This window comes from Pristis pectinata, chromosome 4, assembly GCF_009764475.1.
Source record: "Pristis pectinata isolate sPriPec2 chromosome 4, sPriPec2.1.pri, whole genome shotgun sequence".
NCBI classification, from domain to species: Eukaryota; Metazoa; Chordata; class Chondrichthyes; order Rhinopristiformes; family Pristidae; genus Pristis; species Pristis pectinata.
Genome location: NC_067408.1, coordinates 113,877,095 through 113,896,199, shown reverse-complemented (window position 1 = coordinate 113,896,199; position 19,105 = coordinate 113,877,095). Strand labels below are relative to the sequence as shown.

Below are 19,105 nucleotides of genomic sequence, written 5' to 3'. Positions count from 1 at the left end.
TAGGACTTTCACAGTGAACAATAGGGCCCTGGAGAGTGCTGTAGAACAGAGGGACCTTGGAGCACAAGTACATGGTTCCCTGAAAGTGGAGTCACAGGTAGACAGAGTGGTGAAGAATTCTTCTGGAACACTGGCCTTCATCAGTCAGGACACTGAGTGTAAAAGTTGGGAGGTCACGGTGCGGTTGTACAGGATGCTGGTGAGGCCGCACTTGGAGTATTGTGTTCAGTTCTGGTCACCCTGCTATAGAAATGTTATTAAACTGGAAAGAGTGAAGAAAAGATTTGCAAGGATGTTGCCAAAACTTGAGAGACTGAGTTATAAAGAGAGGTTGGACAGGCAAGGACTTTATTCCTTGGACCATAGGAGACTGTGAGGTGATCTTATAGCAGTGTAAAAAATCATGAGGGACACAGATCGGGTGAATGCATTCAGTCTGTTTCCCAGGGTTGGGGAATCAAGAACTAGAGGGCATAGGTTTAAGTGAAAGCTTTACTAGGAACTTGAGGGGCAACTTTTTTTACACAAAGGGTGGTATTTATGTGGAATGAGCTGCCAGAGGAAGTGGTTGAGGCAGGTACAATAACAACTTTTAAAAGACAGTTGGGCAGGTACATGGATTGGAAAGGTTCAGAAGGTTATGGACCAAACACTGGCAAATAGGACTAGCTTGGATGCGCATCTTGATCAGCATGGACCAGTTGAGCTGAAGGGCCTGTTTCTGTGCCGTATAACTCTATGACTCTAATCAGTTTTATTTCCCCCATATCCATCTCTCAAGTCAGTTGGGCCTGAGCAGTTAACACAGAAAGTCGTGGGTTTGAGGATTAGAGCATATATTCCAGACTGAATTTCCTAGTGTGGGACTGAGAGAGTTACTGCATAATGGGGCAGGTATTTAAAACTGAATTGTGTAGGAATTTCTTCCCACAGAGGGAGTCAACTATAGTTGGATAGAGCCTTTTTCCCAGGGTGGAATGGCAAATATCAAATGTCAAAAGCTATAATGTCAAATATCAGAGGACATGGCTTTAAAATGAGAGGGGGAAAGTTTAAAGGAGATGTGAGGGGTAAGTTTTTTTTTACCCAGAGAGTGGTGGGTGCCTGGAACTCACTGCGAGGGGTGGTATTGGAAGCACAGATACAGATAGTGGCGCTTAAGAGGCATTTAGACAGGCACATGAACAGGCAGGGACTGGAGGGATTGGATCATGTGCAGGCAGATGGTATGTTTAATTTGGCATGGTGGTCGGAACAGACATGGTGGGCCGAAGGGCCTGTTCCTGTCCTGTGCTGTACTGTTCTATGCTCTATAATGTCTGTGATTCGCCGTCAGAGAGGGTTGTGGAGGCAAGATCATGGGAGGGACTTAAAGGGGAGGTAGAGAGTTTTTTTGAAAGATCAAGGAAGTGAGGGCTTTGGAGAACTGGCACAGAAGAGGAGTTGAGGCCTGATCATATTGAAAGGCCAGGCAGACTCGAAGGGCTGAGTGGCCTACTGGAGCTCTGATTTTTCCGTGTCGGAGATGCCATCCTTTGGATGACACTGATCAAGGCCTCTCCTTTGACATATATAAGTGATCCCATGTCTCTTGTGACGTGGAGCAGGGAAGTTCACACTGGTGGTCTGACCAAGATTTACCCCACTTTCGAAAGCAGATCATTATCACATTGCTGTATATGGGATCTTCCTGTGCGTAATGGCCTCACACCATTCCAATACCACAACAGTGACCGTGCTTCAAAAATGGCCAGCAATCTCCCTTGGAAGGGGAGGCGAGCTGTGATAGAAATATAATTTCTTCCCTCAGTGTTCCTGCAAAAGAAGATTAAATAGAAAGTAGTCCTGTGGTCAAGGTTGGCTAAAGAGTGCGTAAAGCTTCCTTCATTACTGCTGTGAGCTGCTGCCTGGCTTCAGTGTTTTGCATGTAGCTGTGATGTATTTATGTAGCAATAGAAGGCAACTGGGTGAAAGTCACAGTCCACTTGTTTGTCGCATTGTGTGCCTGGTGTCACGGGCAGAATTGAGAGCATGTGGACAATTACACAACACCCAGGGCGAAACCTTGGAACCCTCCATTTCGCCACTTACGTTTTAAACCCAGCTGTGAAGTTAAGATAGAACAGTTAGTAAAACAAACTTCCTCTTGCTTAAACTTTGACCTTTCGTGTTATGGTTTGTTCAGGAGAAGTTCCTGTGAGCAACTTCCAGTTTTTTTTTAAACATTAGATTTGCCGACTGACTTCCGGTTGTCAGGTGCCCATAATGTGTGAGCTTCCTAATGTTTTCTTTCCTGGGATCCACCTAGGAAGAAGGTTATTCGGTGCTTCATTTCCAAACTGTTTGAAAAGCACGATCCGGCTTTTCCCACTCATCATCCTTACTGCTCTTTCAACATCACAAAAGCAGATCACATTGTTGTTCATGGGATCTTGCTGTGTGCAAATTGCCTCCCACCTTTCCACACATCCAACAGCAACTACCCCTCAATTGGCCTGAAAGTTATCAATTTTCAAATGTTTATTGATTTGGCTTTTTGAAAGGTTCCTGCCAAATCTGCTTCCACTGCACTTTCAGGCAATGAACTCCAGTTTGCATTTATAAAAACATTCACAAGCGTAAAAAATATCTCCTCCCACCTCACCTCTCCGTCATTTGTCAAGTCCATTATTTCTGCTACAAGTTTCACAGCCAATGATCTGCTGTTGAAACGTAGGATACATGGCATCCAATTTGTACACAGAAAGCTCCCACAGATTGCCGTGTGATGACTAACAGGTCTGTGTCTCAAGATGGTATCTGAGGATTAGCATCAGTCCAAGAGTGCACACTCCCATGTGCTTCTTTGAAATAATAGAACCTAGAGCACTACAGCACAGTACAGGCCCTTCGGCCCACAATGTTGTGCTGACATTTTATCCTGCTCTGAGATCTATCTAACCCTTCCCTCCCACATAGCTCTCCATTTCTCTATCATTCATGTGTCTATCTGTGAGTCTCTTAAATGTCCCTAATGTATCTGTCCCCACAATCTCTGCCGGCAGTGCGTTCCACGCACCCACCACTCTCTGTGTAAAAAAACTTACCCCTGACATCCCCCTTATACCTTCCTCCAATCACCTTAAAATTATGTCCCCTCATGTTAGCCATTGTCGCCCTGGGAAAATGTCTCTGTCCACTCGATCTATGCCTCTTATCATCTTGTACACCTCTATCAAGTCATCTCTCATCCTCTAAAGAGAAAAGACCTAGCTCGCTCAACCTATCCTCATAAGACATGCTCTCCAATCCAGGCAGCATCCTAGTAAATCTCCTCTGCACCCTCTCTAAAGCTTCCACATCCTTCCTGTAATGAGGCGACCAGAACTGAATGCAATTCTCCATGTGTGGTCTAACCAGAGTTCTGTAGAGCTGAAACATTACTTCACGGCTCTTGAACTCAATGCCATTTCACCTTTTACCTGAGGTAGGTCTCAATTCAATGCCTTAAGATATTCTCATTGCACCATTCCCTCAGTACCACTCTGGAAGATTTTGCCAAGATTTTGTGCCCATAGTCTTAAAACTCGAAAGATTGTTACACAGTGAGGCAAGGGTGACATCATGCCTTGAATATGCCAGACGTGGTTCACTTGGTAGCACAGCTGTCTTCAAGATAAGGTCCCAGAGATGAATACAAAGATCCAGGCTGACACTCCAATCGACTGCTAAGGAGGTGCCCTCTTATTGGAGATGCTATCCTTTGGATGAGATCCTATCTGCTTTCTCGGATGGATGTAAAAGATCCAATTGCATAGTTTGAAGGAGAGGTCTCCCCAGTCTTGTGTCCACTTTTCATCCAATATCATGAAACCAAATTATTATTGGTTTATTATTGCACATTTCATGTACCAAAACACAGTGAAAAGCTTTTGTTTGCGGGCCATCCAGACAGATGATTCAACACATAAGTACATTGGGGTAATGAAAACGAAAACAATGCAGAATATAGTGTTACAGTTGCAGAGAAAGCACAGCACAGGTAGACAAATAAAGTGCAAGGGACACAACGAAGTAGATTGGAAGATCAAGATTTTATCTATTAGCTTATAAGAGGTCAGTTCAAGGGTCTGATAACAAGAGGATAGAAGCTGTCCTTGAGCCTGGTGGTACATGCACTGAGGCTTGTGTGTCTTCTACTGTTGTCATGTTGCTGTCTGTGGGAGCTTGTTGTACACAAATTTGTCTGCTGTGTTTTTTCCATTGCAACAATGGTTACACATTAATCAACTCATAGGCTGTAGAATGCTTTGGGACGTGGAAAACGCTGTAAAATCACAAATCTTTGTATCCTTTTAGATCCAGATCATGACCCCATGATATCTTGATGGGACTGCCTTCAAGAGAGAAATGGCTGGTGTGTGGCAGGACATCAGTAGGAAAAATTGTTTATCTCCAGTGAGCTTCTAAGTCATTTGGCAGTTTAGATAAACTTTAAAGGTCTCCTCTCCCTACTGTCCCCATCTGCCCCCTCCCCACCTCCCTTTTTTGGTTCCACGCTCCACCTTCCTCTCCTATCAGACTCCACCGTCTGCGGCCGTTTGTCACCTCCACCCGTCACCTCCCAGCCTCTGTCGCCATCTCCACCCTGCCCTCCTCCATCTGCCCTCCTCACCTGAATCCACCCTTCACCTGCCAGCTCTTGCTCCACCCCTTCCCCTCACCTCTTTACACCGGCTATCTCCCCTCCACCTTTCAGTCCAGATAAAGGTTCTCGACCCGAAGCGTCGACTGTCCATTTCCCTCCACAGATGCTGCCTGACCCGCTGAGTTCCTCCACCGGTTCGTTTTTTGCTCCGGGTTCCAGCATCTGCGGTCCCTTGTGACTAGGTAGATTTTGGTGTTGAAATGGTGTGGCGCTGAGCAGAGGGCTGACTGGGAGTGACAGCATGACCTTCCCTCATGTAGTTTGTGTTGGGGAGACTATCAGGTTCCTGCATTGGTTGGTTTAGGAGGATGTGTTTGGGCTGCATTGCATTGAAACTTTCCTTCTATTGCGGACTCCCGTCTCCTTTGCCCCTTAGAATTGAGGACATGGAGTTCCTAGTGCTATCAAGATCTCAGCCTACTGGTATTGGTTTAGTGTTCTCACATGTACCAAGATACAGTGAAAAGCTGTCTGTCATTTGGTAAAGGAACTGTCTTTCACCTAGATTCACCTATCACCCGCCAGCTCATCCTCCACCCATTTATTCTGGCTTCTGCCCTCTTTCTTTCCAGTCCTGATGAAGGGGCTCGGCCCCAAATGTCAACTGTTCCCTCCATAGATGCTGCCTGACCTGCTGAATTCCTCCAGCATTTTATGTGTGTTGCTCCAGATTTCCAGTATCTGCAGACTCTCTTGTCTCTGAAAGATCCAGTCGAGTGGAAGCGAACACAGGGACTGTCTGGGGTCTATCACCGTGTACCATTGGGAGGTCTTTGGGGAAGTACTAAGACTCTGTATCAACAAAAGCCATGAGAGGTTTATCATTGGGGAATTTGATGATGGGGTTTTTGACCCTGAAGGTGAGTCAGTGGAAGGTGTGTCCCTGGGGAGTTTGTTTCAATGCAGGGAGTGACTCAACAGGGTTATGTCCGTAGGTAAAAATCAAAAGTCAAGTTTATTGTCATGTGCACAAGTAAGGGGAGGTACAGGCACAATGAAAAACTTGCAGCAGCATCACAGGCACCTAAGTATAGACAACACACAGAATATAAATCATACATAAATTATACATAAATGATACAAGACAGTGAAGAGAGAGAGAAAAAGAAAGACACTGCTAAAATTAGACCTTAGTGCCAAAAAAGACACAGACGAGTCCACGGTAATGCAAGAGGTGGTCTGTAGTGTTCTGTTGCTGAGGTAGGGTTAGGGTTGTGCAGGTCAGTTCAAGAACCTGATGGTTGTAGGAAAGCAGCTGTTCCTGAACCTGGTGGTGTGGGACTTAAGGCTTCTGTTCCTCCTGCCCGATGGTAGCAGTGAGAAGAGGGCATGGTTGGATGGTGGGGATCTTTGATGATCAATGCTGCCTTCTTGAGGCAGCGCCTCCTGTAGATGCTTTCAATGGTGGGGAGACCTGTGCCTGTGATGGACCGGGCTGTGTCCAGTACTCTCTGCAACCCCTTGTGTTCTTGTGTGTTGGAATTGCCATATCAGGCCATGATACAACCAGCCAGGATACTTGATTGGTTACATCCATTGCGGACTCCCGTCTCCTTTGCCCCTTAGAATTCAGGGCATGGAGTTCCTGGTGCAATCAAGATCTCAGCCTACTGGTATTGGTTTAGTATTGTCACATGTACCAAGATACAGTGAAAAGCTGTCTGTCATCTGGTAAAGAAATAGTCTCAGAGATCCAGTCAAGTGGAAACAAACACAGGAACTGTCTGGGGTCTATCACTGTGTACCATTGGGAGGTCTTTGGGGGAGTACTTAGACTGTATCATGAGAGGTTTATCATTGGGGAATTTGATGATGGGGTTGTTGACCCTGAAGGTGAGTCAGTGGAAGGTGTGTCCCTGGGGAGTTTGTTTCAATGGGGGGAGTGACTCAACAGGGTTATGTCCATAGGTTAAAAAACTGCAGATGCTAGGAATCTGAAATAAAAACAAAATGCTGGAAACAGTCAGCAACATCTGTGGAAAAAGGAAACAGAGTTTAATTGGTCAGGTCGAAGACCCTTCGTCAGAAACCTCTGCCAGTCAGTGGTCATTGACGGCATTTCAGTGTGAAGTGTGTCACAGGACAGCGTGTGTGGGAGCCACGGAGTCATACAGCACAGAAACAGGCCCTTCAGCCCAACTGGTCCATGCTGACCAAGGTGCCCAATCCAAGCTAGTCCCATTTGCCAGCCTTTGGCCCATAACATATAGAAAACTGGCATAGAAGAGTGGAAAGTGTGTCCTTCACTGGAGGAAGTGTGTCAACGTGGAATCACTGGAATGTTTCTGCATTTGCTAAAGGCAAAATATATTGGTATTGGTTTATTTTTGTCCCTTGTACCGAGGTACAGTGAAAAACTTGTCTTGCATACCGTTCATACAGGTCAATTCATTACACCGTGCAGTTACATTGAGTTAGTACAGAGTGCAGGTAAAAACAATAACAGTTTACAGAGTAAAGTGTCACAGCTGCAGGGAAGTGCATTGCAAGGTCATAACAAGGTAGATTGTGAGGTCAAGAGTCCATCTCATCGTATAAGGGAACCATTCAGTAGTCTTATCACAGTGGGATATCATAGTAGTTTCAGCAACACTGGTTATGAGACTTTCCACAATTTGTTTACAGGATGCAAGCTTTGGTGGAAAGATCGACATACATTGCCCATCGCTGATTGCCCTTGAACTGGGTGATTTAGATAGACTGCCTCAGAGAACAGTTAATATTTCTGAGAAGCCAGAAGCGTGTAAAGAACAGATTGGGTAAGGTCAGCAGATTTCCTTCTAGGACATCAGTGAACAATTTCATGGCCAGAAATACTGATACTCTTTCTTTCATTGCAGATGTATTAAATTCATCAAGTTTATATTCCACAGCTGCTATAGTGGGATTCAAACTTATGAATATTGCTCATTAGTTCAGGATAACTTATCCTACAACGTAGCTGCTGTTACAAACGTGCACACAAACATTTGGATTAGAAGCATCTAATCTGTTGTTGCTGGTACTGGTGAAGAAGCCATTTGTCATGCTGGCCATCAGTCAGGGCATTGAGTACAGGGGTTGGGACGTCATGATACAGCTGTACGTGACGTTAGTGAGACCACACCTGTGTGCAGTTCTGCTCGCCTATCTATAGGGAGGACGTCATTAAGCTGGGATGTTCCTGGGACTGGAGGACATGAGTTATAAAGAGGAGGCTGGATAGGCTGGGACTGTTTTCCCTGGAGCATAGAGGGTGAGGGGTGACCTTGTAGAGTATTCAAAATCATAAGGGGCATACAGTAGATAAGGTGAATGATTACAGTCTTTTCCCCAGGGTAGGGGAGTCTAAAACTGAATAGGTTTAAGGTGAGAGGGGAAAGATTTAAAGGGGACCTGAGGGGCAACTTTTTCTCACAGTGTGGTGGGTATATGGAACGAGCTGCCAGAGGAAGTGGTAGAGGTGGGTGCAATGACATTTAAAAGACATTTGGACAGGTATGTGGATAAGAAAGGTTTAGGGGGATATGGGCCACACGCAGGACAATGGGACTAGCTCAGGTGGGCAACTCGGTCAGCATGGATGGGTTGGGCCAACAAGAAGGGACTGTTTCCATGCTTATAGAACACAGAACAGTACAGCACAGAACAGGCCCTTCGGCCCACAATGTTGTGCTGACGTAGCTATTCCCTCCTACCTACAGAATGCCCATATCCCCCTATTTTCCTCTCACTCATGTGCCCATCCAAGCCCCTCTTAAAAGCCCCCAGTGAATTTGCCTCCACCACCCTATCAGGCAACTCATTCCAGGCACCCACCACTCTCTCAGTAAAAAATGTACCCCTCACATCTGTTCTGAACCTACCCCTCTCACCTTAAATGCATGTCGTCTGGTATTGGATTGCTCAATAATGGGAAAAAATTGCTTATACACCCTATCTATGCCCCTCATAATTTTATACACTCCCAACAGATCACCCCTCAGCCTCCGCTGCTCCAGAGAAAAGATCCCAAGTTTGCCTAGCCTCTCCTGATAGCACATGCCCTCTAATCCAGGCAGCATCCTGGTAAACCTCCTCTGCACCCTCTCTAAAGCCTCGACATCCTTCCTATAGTGAGGTGACCAGAATTGCACGCAATACTCTAAATGCGGCCTAACCAGAGTTCTATAGAGATGCATCATAACTTCTTGACTCCTGTACTCAATACCCTGATTAATAAATGCAAGCATTCCATAAGCCTTCTTAACCCCCCTGTTCTACCTGTGTAGCCACTTTCAATGAGTCATGGACTTGCACCCCAAGGTCTCTCTTCAACACTGTTAAGGTTCTTGTCCTTGGGAGTGTACTGCCTCTTGACATTAATCTGACCAAGGTATAACACCTCACATTTATCTGGGTTAAACTCCATCTGCCATTTCTCTGCCCACATCTGCAACTGACCTATATCACGCTGTATCCATCGCCAGTCTTCTACACTATTCACAACTCCACCAAAAATATCATCTGCAAACATACTAACCCATCCATCGACATACTCATCCAGGTCATTTATGAGTCATTAAATAATTCTTTGACAGGAAAACCCCTGAATCCTGCTGCACCATTTAGATTCATTGCTGATCTAACTGTAACCTCAACCCCATACCCTGCCCAGCCCCGTAACCTTTCACCTTAGTGCTTATCAAACATCTTCTTACATTAGTCTTAAAAATATTCAAAGATTCTGCTTCACTGCTCTTTGAGAAAGAAACTTCTAAAGACTCACAAGCCTCTGACAGAGAGAAAGAAAGGAATGGTTCATTTCTATCTTAGATAGTTAATCTCTGTGCTCAAGTAGTGACCCTCTAGTTCTAGATTCCCCCACAAGAGGAAATATCCTCTCCACATCCACTCCTCAGGATCTTGTGGTTCAATCAAGTCTCCTAGAGTCATTCAGCATGGAAACAGGCCCTTCGGCCCAATGCGACCATGCTGACCAAGATGCCCATCAAAGCTCGTCCTATTTGCCCAGGTTTGGCCAATATCCCTCTAAACCTTTCCTATCCCTGTACCTGTCTAAGTGTCTCTTAAACGTTGTTATTGTACCTGCCTCAACCACTTCCTCTGGCAGCTGATTCCATGTACGCACCACCCTCTGTGTGAAGAGGTTGCCCCTCGGGTCCCTTTTAAATCTTTCCCCTCCTCACCTTAAACCCATGCCCTCCAGTTTTTTGATTCCCCTTCCCTGGGAAAAAAGACCGTGTGCATTCACCCTACCTATGCCCCTCATGATACTGTACACTCATACTCTTGTCAACTCCAATGAATACAAGGCCAGTGGCACAGCGGGTAGAGCCACTGCCTCACAGCACCAGAGACCCAGGTTCAATCCTGACCTCCGGTGCTGTCTGTGTGGAGTTTGCACATTCTCCCTGTGACTGTGTGGGTTTCCTCTGGGTGCTCTGATTTTCTCCCACATCCCAAAGACTTGCTGGTTGGTAGGTGAATTGGCCACTGTAAATTGTCACGAGTGTGTCGGTGAGTGACAGAACCCAGGAGTTGATGAGAATGTAGGAAGTAATAAAAAAAGATTAATGTAGGATTATTGTAAATAGATGCTTTTTTTGTCATGTATAATTTATGTATAGTTTATATTCTGTGTGTTGTCTGTACCTATGTGCCTGTGATGCTGCTGCAAGCAAGTTTTTCATTGCACCTGTACCTCACCGTACTTGTGCACATGACAATAAACTTGGAACTTATGAATGGGAAGGGTCCCTCACAGTACAGTATATTTCTGACCCTATGACAAAGCCCAGCTTGTCCAACTTTCCCCATAAAGTAACCTGCCCATTCAAGGTATCAATAAGCCTTCTCTGAACTGGTTCCAAAGCATTTATCCAATGCACCAAAGTCAAGTGCCCAATATCTCCATTAAGAATTCCTATAATCTCCTTGTAGATGCACCTAATTCTGTATGCAGACATTTCATAAACAGTCAAGATGCTGGAGGAACTCAGCGAGTCAGAGGCAGAATCTGCTTTATTATCATTAATTTATATGATGTGGAATTTGTTTTGTGGCAGCAGTACAGTGTAAGGACATAAAATTTCTATAAGTTACAAAAATAAATAAATAGTCCAAAATAACGGAATAACGAGGTAGTGTTCATGGGTTCATGGATCATTCAGAAATCTGATGGCAGAGGGGAAGAAGCTGTTCCTGAATGGTTGTGTGGGTCTTCAGGCTCCTGTACCTCCTCCCCGATGGTAGTAACGAGAAGAGGGCATGTCCCGGATGGTGAGGGTCCTTAGTGATGGATTCCGCCTTCTTGAGGCACCGCCTCTTGAAGACGTTCTTGATGGTGGGGAGGGTTGTGCCCGTGATGGAGCTGGCTGAGTCTACAACCCTCTGCAGCCTCTTGCGATCCTGTGCATTGGAGCCTCCATACCAGGCGGTGATGCAACCAGTCAGAATGCTCTCCACTGTACATCTGTAGAAATTTGCAGGCATCTTTGGTGAAATACCGAGTCTCCTCAAACTGATGAAGTAGAGCCCCTGGCATGCCTTCTCTGTGATTGCATCATAGAACATTACAGCACAGCACAGGCCCTTTGGCCCACAGTGTTGTGCCTACATTTTATCCTGCTCTAAGATCTATCTAACCCTTCCCTCCCACATAGCCCCCTCATTTTTCTATCATTCATGTGTCCATCTGAGAGTAGACACATGATCATCTGTGATCTATAGCATCTGTGGAGGGAAGTGGACAGTGAATGTTTCCAGTGGAGACTTTACTGGACTCCCCCCCCCAACATCGACTGTTCATTTTCCTCCACAGATGCTGCCTGACCCGCTGAGTTCCTCCAGCATCTTGTTTGTTGCTCCAGATTCCAGCATCTGCAGTCTCTTGTGTCTCCATCTCATAAGTAGCGTCTGCACTGCAGACAAACACCTGAAGCTGACCGGTGCCTGCTTATCTTACAGGTGGGATTTCCCTCCCTCAAGGACGCGGAGAAGTCCCGAGGAGCCTCGGATGTTCCAGGAGAGACTGCAAATGGAAATGCCCTCGCTCCGCTGGGTCCGGCACACGGCTGCATCTCACCGGGCAAGCAGCGGACACCGGGCCCTGGGGTCGACCGGCTCCACCTCGTAACTCCCAGGGACGGAGGTGGTGAAGGGGAAGGTGCGTCTAGGAATGGCACTGCGGAATCCAGCCTCCCTGTCTCTTCAAGGCGCGCCTTCAATGGACTTGGACCATTGGTTGCCCAGAAAGTGAATGGACTTTTAATTTACCCCAAGGTTTTAGGTTGCTGTTTTTTTTCGTGTGTTGCCTGCATCTTCCACTTTTTTTTTGGTTTTGCGTGTTGTTTGAACATGACCCATGGCGAGGAGTATTCCTCTGATATGCACCAGGATTCTGTCGTGTTAACTTACCTCGAGAGCGTATTGATGCATCGAGCTGCGACAGCCAGCGCGGCCGGCTCTCTCAACAAGAGCAGCCCCGACGGGTCGGCACGTCCTGCCGGAGGCTCCGAGGGAGTGGTCGCCTCTGCCCCTGGCCGCCCTCCTGCCCCTTCCCCTCCCAGGGCAGCCCGAACCGGCCCGGCGCTCAACGTGAAGAAGGCGAGGCTGCTCCAGAGTGAAGGTTGGAGCGGGGCAAAGAGGAGGAAGGTAGTGGGGCAAGAGGGCAGATGCCAGGAGCAATCCCAGCAGCAACCCCACAGCACGCTGCTGGCCTCGCTGTTACAGTCGTTCAGCTCCAGCTTGCAAGACCAGCAGCGGAGGGCGTCCCCGGGAAGCCGCTCTTCCTCGCCCGAGCAAGAGGACGAAGATCCCGGGACTTGCGGGCGCCTCGGACCCCTGCTGGACGGCCGAGGGGGAGACGAGGAACCCCGTCCCGTCCCCGGCGCCCCCAGGCTCTCTTGCTCCGCCCGCTTGAAAGCGGTGGCCAGCATGGTAGGCAAGGGGACCGGGACCCCCAGCTCCCCCAAACCCAGCGCCGCCTGCAGCCAGCTCGCCCTTCTCCTCTCTAGCGACTGCCAGCTCCAGCAATACTCCCGGGCTCGTTCCCTGGCTCCCTCGGCAAGCCAGAGGTTGGCGGCGATCGCCAGTAAGAAGCTCGCCGGGGCGCCGCAGGAGCGGCCGGCCGGCAAGAGCCCTTCCTCCTCCGCCCCGTCCCGGGACAGGGTCACCCGCTCTCCCGCTTCGCCCGGGGCGGGCAGTAGCCTGTTGATGCACCTTCTCAACACGCCCAAGCCCCTGGCCGCCAACGGGCACGCCTGGGTCGCCGCCGCGGGGGAACCGGCGTCCCGTCCCAGAAGCCGGCCTCCCAAGGAGGGAGGGGAGGATGGAGGAGGAGGAGGAGGAGGAGGCCCCATGTCCCGCTCCAACTGCGCCCCCATGGACCTATCCACCAAGACGAGGGTGTGCGAACCGGTCTCCCTGCACTCTGGCAGCCTGGAGCAGATGACTGAGTCCTTGCTGTTCAGTTGGAACCCCAAGGTTCCGGGGCTCAAGGGTCCGGAGCCCAAAGAGGACGGTGACAGCGCCGATGCCAAGAGCCACCAGAAGGTCACCCTACTTCAGTTACTCTTGGGACACCAGCAGGGGAGCCGCACCCCCGAACCCAGCGGAGAAGCCCCGCCGCCCGCAACCCTGAGCAGGCGAGCCGGCCTCCTGGAACCCTTCCCTCCCCCTCCCTCCTTGGGAGAGAGGAGACCCCCGCTGAAACCCCGCTGCACCCTCGGCGGCCGCCGCAGCCAACACCCACCCGCCGACTGCCCGCCCCGCACCTACCCGGCGCAAGGCGAGCCTCCCCCCAGAAAATCCCAGCCAAGCCCGGCTAACGAGCCGGCCAAAGCCCACCGCTTCCTGGAGCAGCCACTGGCTTGCGAGTCTCCGCGGGCCGCCCCGTTTCCCAAGCAGCTCTTCCCGCTGGAGCTACGCCAGTCGAGCCCCTGCGCGCCGGTGGCGCCGTTAGCGGGGGACGGGCGCATCTCTAACTTCTCCTTCAGCGCTAGCAAGCTGCTCCACGACCTGGCCCACACCGGCTCGCACAAATCCCCCGACCCCTCCCAGATGGACGCCGAGCTGCGGGGCTCCCTGGAGCCCAAGCTGGGCAAGGATTGCGCAGGGGGGCACCCTCTGAGCTTCCAGCTGAGCGACCCCGGGACGGGGCAAGAGCGAGGGGCGGGTGCCGGCGACTTGGAGCATCTCCTGGAGAGGCGCAGCGTCCTCCAACTCCTGCTGAGGAGCCCGGACAAGGAGCAGATCTTCAAGGGACACCCGCAAGACAGGCGAGGGGAGCAGGGAGCGCTGGAGAGCCGCAGTTCCTCAGAAGCCATCTCCATGGTCAAGGTCAAGACGGAACCCACCGATGAGGAGGAGGGTGTCAACCCCTTCTGCAAAGCGGAGGAGAGCACCAAGTGCCAGAGGGCAGCGCCGGGAGGGGCGGCAGAGAGCCCCTTGCCGCGGGAGAACCTGAAGCAAGAGGTGGGCTCCCCTCGCCCACTGTCTCCCCCAGCCCCGAGCCACGCCAGGGGAGGGGTGCTGAGCCAACTGCTACGGCACAGCTCCGCACCGCCGCAGAATTACCTCTCCAGCGGGCAGCCCGGTCTGGAGGCGCCGGCTGCCCCTTCAAACCCTTGCCCCGTGCCCAGGATGAGGCACCTGTTGCTGGGCTCCACGGCCGAGCGCCGGGACCTGCAGAAGAAACCCGAGCGCCCGGTGGCTCTCAACGGCCACGCCTTCTGCTCCAACGGGATGCCCGGTGCCAGGGGCAGCTGCAAACAGGTGGAATGTCGGCCCGGGAACGGCGGGGCAGAGGCGGAACCCCGCGGTTACCTGAAGGACACGCAAGGGTTCAACGTGTTGAAGCAACTGCTGCTGTCCGAGAACGGGATCAAAGTCCTCTCCCAGCACCGGACGCTCCAGAACGGTGGGTCGGCGCGGGACCCGAGCGACCCCAAGGCGCCGGGCGGGACTCCCGCCCCATTTTACAGGGAGCCCGACGTGAGGAGAGGAGGGAAGGAGAGCCCAGTGCAACTCCCCGGGTATCCCGGGACAGCCCGCCTCCCTCAGCCCCAGAAGGGAGCTCACCCCGAGCCGCCGTGGCTCACCAAAGCCAACCCCATCCTCTACTACATGCTGCAGAGGGGCGGAGGCGAGGTCCAGCCTTTTGGCCTTAGTGCCCCGAGAGCGAGCGAAGGAGACGCGCCCAGGAAGGAGAGGAAGAGACCACCGCAGCGTCCCGAGGCCGAGAGCAGAGCCGGGCTGGGCTGGGTGAAGGAGGAACCCGAGGAACCCTTGGCTTGCTCCGGGTCCCGTCACGACCAACTTCCGCCAAGTCCCGGGCAGATCCTGGAGAAAGTAGCCGCTATCAAACGCGAGCCAGACTGAGCCAGATCTGCAGTGAAAGCAGAAAGGAAAGGCAAGCAAGAAGACAATCTTGTTGTTAGGACCAGGTCTTGTGCAATATCCTCCGAGTCAGCTAACGGGAGAGCACATGCTGCAAATATATATCATGTATAGAGAGAGAATTGTATAATATATATACCAGCGCCGACAGACTGCTTACTGGAGGGCGTGCTCATGTTTGGGACTTGTATCTGTTGTCAGGAATGTCAAAATATTGGGATCTACCAATTTTTATATTATAATTTTATATATAGACAGATATATATATTATGCGCACACACACACACACACACACACACACTACAAGGCGGATGAAGCCACTTGTATTCCGCTGTGTTAGATCTGCATGGTGATCGCAGCGGACGTGCTGGTTCAGGCAATGAGTGGCGGGGCTGTTGTGGCGCCGGGGAGAGAGGGACTTTGTCAAAGCTGCTCCCGCTCACCCACCGGGACTCCGCCGGGATCCCTGCGCTGCGCCCCCCGCCCAGGGGACCGCCACGGTCTTGTGTGAGGTCCCCTCGCCTCTGCAACTCCCTGTTCACTCCCACTCGGCCCCCTCCTCCTCACACACTTCTCTCCTGACCCTCCCTCCCCTGTTTTACTGTTAGGGCTCAAGTTCCAGTGTAAAGAAACGGATTTTTTAAAAATCTCCTTTGTGTGTGTGTGGGGAGGGTGGTGTGGTGGGGGAGGGTGGGGACAGTGTGACTGTAGTGGAGAGAGTGTCACGTCATGGTGGTACAAACTCCCGTCTCTCCACAACACATTTGTTTTCGTGGCTCCTTCGAACGCATCTTAACTCCGAGCGCAAGAAACAGTGCGTAAAACCAGCTGTTTTAGGGGCTGGTTCCTTTTAAAGACAACCGTTGTGTCTTGTCCGAGCGAGCGAGCCATCACCAATTATACCCCCACCCCACCCTCCACCCTCCACCCCCGCTGCTAGTTTTTAACCATCTCTCTGTCTCTCTCTTGCTCAGCGAGGAATTGGCATCTTCCAGGAGTTGCTCAACTTGTAATGTACGTTGACTGTTAAATGAGTGTGTGTATATACGCAGTTCCCGTGAGGATGTTGGATGGGGAAGATGCCTATTTTGTGTTGCATGTGTTTGCATTTGCAAGTGTTAAATATTGTATAGTTATATATGCATATTTTGTCCGATCTATTGTTGAAACTATTGTTAAAGAAACCCTCTAACTCCGCAATCCGCATGAGACGAAAAGCATGTGGAATTCCTATGCACAAAAAATGTGATGTGTTTATTAAAAAATACAAGATTTTAAAAAAAGGAGAGTAAAAGAGAATTTAATGTCTTAATAATCTAATTTTAATTACTTACTGGGTCTGTACATGATGTACCAGTGTGCTTCTCGCTGAAGACGGAGCTAGCAGGGTATATTCTGAACGTTAATTTTTTTTTGCAACCCATTTTTATTTCCAAACTTTTCTCCTCCTTGCTATGCTGGAACCCGTTCTGGTAATTGGACGAGGATATTTATTTATGTATTTCTTTTTTAAAAAATTTGGAACCAAGATCTGCTCTGAAATCAGTTCACCTTGTGAAATCACTTCTGACCCACCACCCGGGAGTCCCTGCTGGACATTGCTCCCTCTTCCCTCATAGTTGGTTCCACGCTGAGGATTCTGAATGGGTTCCTGGTTCTCAGTGCAGCAGGGGAGTTAGTCGGTGTCCACAAGGTGCTGTTCCCCAATCCAGTTAACTTTTGGGATTCGATGCCCTCTTGAGTGTGAGGGAGACCTGCAGAAGTCAGAGTTTTAAATCAATGAGGCTGTCCAAGTCTGGTGTTAATTGAATGACACAGATTGGCTTCTGTGTTCTGGGATGTGTAACATTAAAGCAAATTGGAACGAGGATTTATCCCTCCGTTTATTTTTTACTGTTTATCTTCAGACAATGGACGGTTTGTTGTCCGATCCCCAACGTTTGGGTGGGCGACTGTGAGGTCCTTACTGGACGTGGTCTGCCGGTTGAACGATTTACTGCACTTGGGCATCCCACCCTTAGCTGGGTACTCACAGGGTAGGGAACACGAGGACAAAATTGGCCCACTTTTCCCTGGTCTGCTGGACGTTGTTTCTGCCAATTTTGCTTTCCTTCCAGTTACTGATGGGACATTCCAGTTGGTAACAGGGCAAAAGTTGAGAGCCACTTTGTTTTATTTTGGAATGAAAATTGATTTTTCCTGTAAATATCTGGATTTACTTTTATTTCTCTCTTGAAGAAAAACTGCACCTGTAAACGATGAAAAAGTTTAGTTTTTTTTAAAAAGGTATTTCAATACAATTAGCTTTTTGGGTTTTATTTGATCTTTTACGAGATGTCGCTCCTGATCTAATACAAACCGTGAGAACTGTACCAGTTTTTTTTGTACTCTGCAAAAAACAAATAAACTTTGGAATGAGAGGAGTCTCGCAGTGGATGCCTTCACACTTTTCCTTCACCTTCTCCTGGATACGGACCTAAAGTGCAGAAGTGGGATTAATGTAGATGGATGGAAAGGGTTGGCATGAACATGTGGGCCGAAGGGCCCATCACTGTGCTGTACAGTTGTATAACTCTATGAGGACTGAGAGGGCTGGTGTATTCCTGGAATCCTAGAACCCCATGCCCAACAACACTGTGAGAGCACCTTGAGCAGTGGTTCAAGAAGGCAGCTCACCACCATCTCCTCAGGAGGACATTGGGATGGTCAATAAATGTTGGCCTTGATAGCGACGCCAGGCCTCATGAGGGATCCAATTTCCTGACCCATTCCAATAATCTCTTTCCACACCACCTAACACTTCCATGACTAATATACAACACTGATCAAGGTGAATTAAAACGACCAGATAATCTATTTTAGGTGCTGTCTGGTGGATAAAGATTGGTTCAAGGGCAGTGAGACCTTCCCTGTTCTTCATTTATATCTTTCTGAGAGGGTAGAGATCAGGCTACAGAAAGGGTAGGCTGTGTGAATGCTCCTGTTTACATCAACGGTGCTGAGGTCGAGAGAGTTGAGAACTTCAAGTTCCCAGGAGTGAACATCACCAATAGCCTGTCCTGGGCCAAGCCCATAGACACCACGGCCAAGAAAGCTCACCAGCAGCTCTACTTCCTCAGGAGGGTAAAGAAATTCAGCATGTCTTCTCTGACCCTCACCAATTTTTACCGATGCACCATAGAAAGCATCCTATCTGGATGCACCATGGCTTGGTATGGCAACTGCTCTGCCTGAGACTGGAAGAAACCACAGAGAGTTGTGGACACAGCTCAGCACATCACGGAAACCAGCTTCCCCTCCATGGACTCTTGTCCACACTTTCCGATGCCTCAGGAAAGCAGCCAACGTAATCAAAGACCCCACCCACCCCGGACATTCTCTCTTCTCTCCTCTCCCATCAGGCAGAAGATACAAAAGCCTGAAAGCACGTACAACCAGGCTCAAGGACAGCTTCTATCCCACTGTTGTAAGACTATTGAATGGTCCCTTTGTACGATAAAATGGACTCTTGACCTCACAATCCACCTTGTTATGACCTTGCACCTTATTGTCTGCCTGCACTGCACTTTCTCTGTAACTGTAACACTTTATTCTGCATTCTGTTATTGTTTTCTCTTGTACTACCTCAATGCACTGATGGGATGAACTGATCTGTATGGATGGCATGCAAAACAAAGTTTTTCTCTGTACCTCGGTACAGGTAACAATAAAAAACCAAGTTACTAATTTACCAATCGCCCATCTGGTCAACCGTCCAAGGCAAAGCTTTTCCCCAAGTTTCAATGTCTTAATAATGAAGAGAAAAAAGAGTTGAAAGATAAAGGAGAAAGAAAGGCAGTGATTCCCAGGGACACTGGGCTGTAGTTAAAAAGGCTGAGAGTATGAAGGAGAAGGGACGAGAAGGATTATTTGAGGAAGTTAAGATGAGGAAGGCCGATGGATCATTTGCACCAGAATACCAATTAGACCAAAAACCCTGTTATTTCTATGAAACCTAAAGGGACTGGTGAGCCTGTCCCATCTTCACTGAGATCTTGA

General features: G+C 49.2%; 1 protein-coding gene across 3 annotated transcripts in view; it reads left to right on the top strand.

Moving 5' to 3' along the window:
• nrip1a (nuclear receptor interacting protein 1a) overlaps positions 1-17,481 on the top strand; it is a 109,495-nt gene extending 92,014 nt beyond the window's left edge. For 2 of the 3 annotated variants that reach the window (XM_052015237.1, XM_052015239.1), the window contains exon 2: positions 11,636-17,481. In XM_052015237.1, coding sequence (XP_051871197.1) covers positions 12,026-15,049 — 3,024 coding nt within the window. In that variant the 5' untranslated portion in view covers positions 11,636-12,025 and the 3' untranslated portion in view covers positions 15,050-17,481. Of the gene's footprint in view, positions 1-7,312; positions 7,447-11,635 lie in introns of all 3 variants that reach the window. The other variant, XM_052015238.1, reaches the window with a different exon arrangement.
• Positions 17,482-19,105: the final 1,624 nt, after the last annotated feature.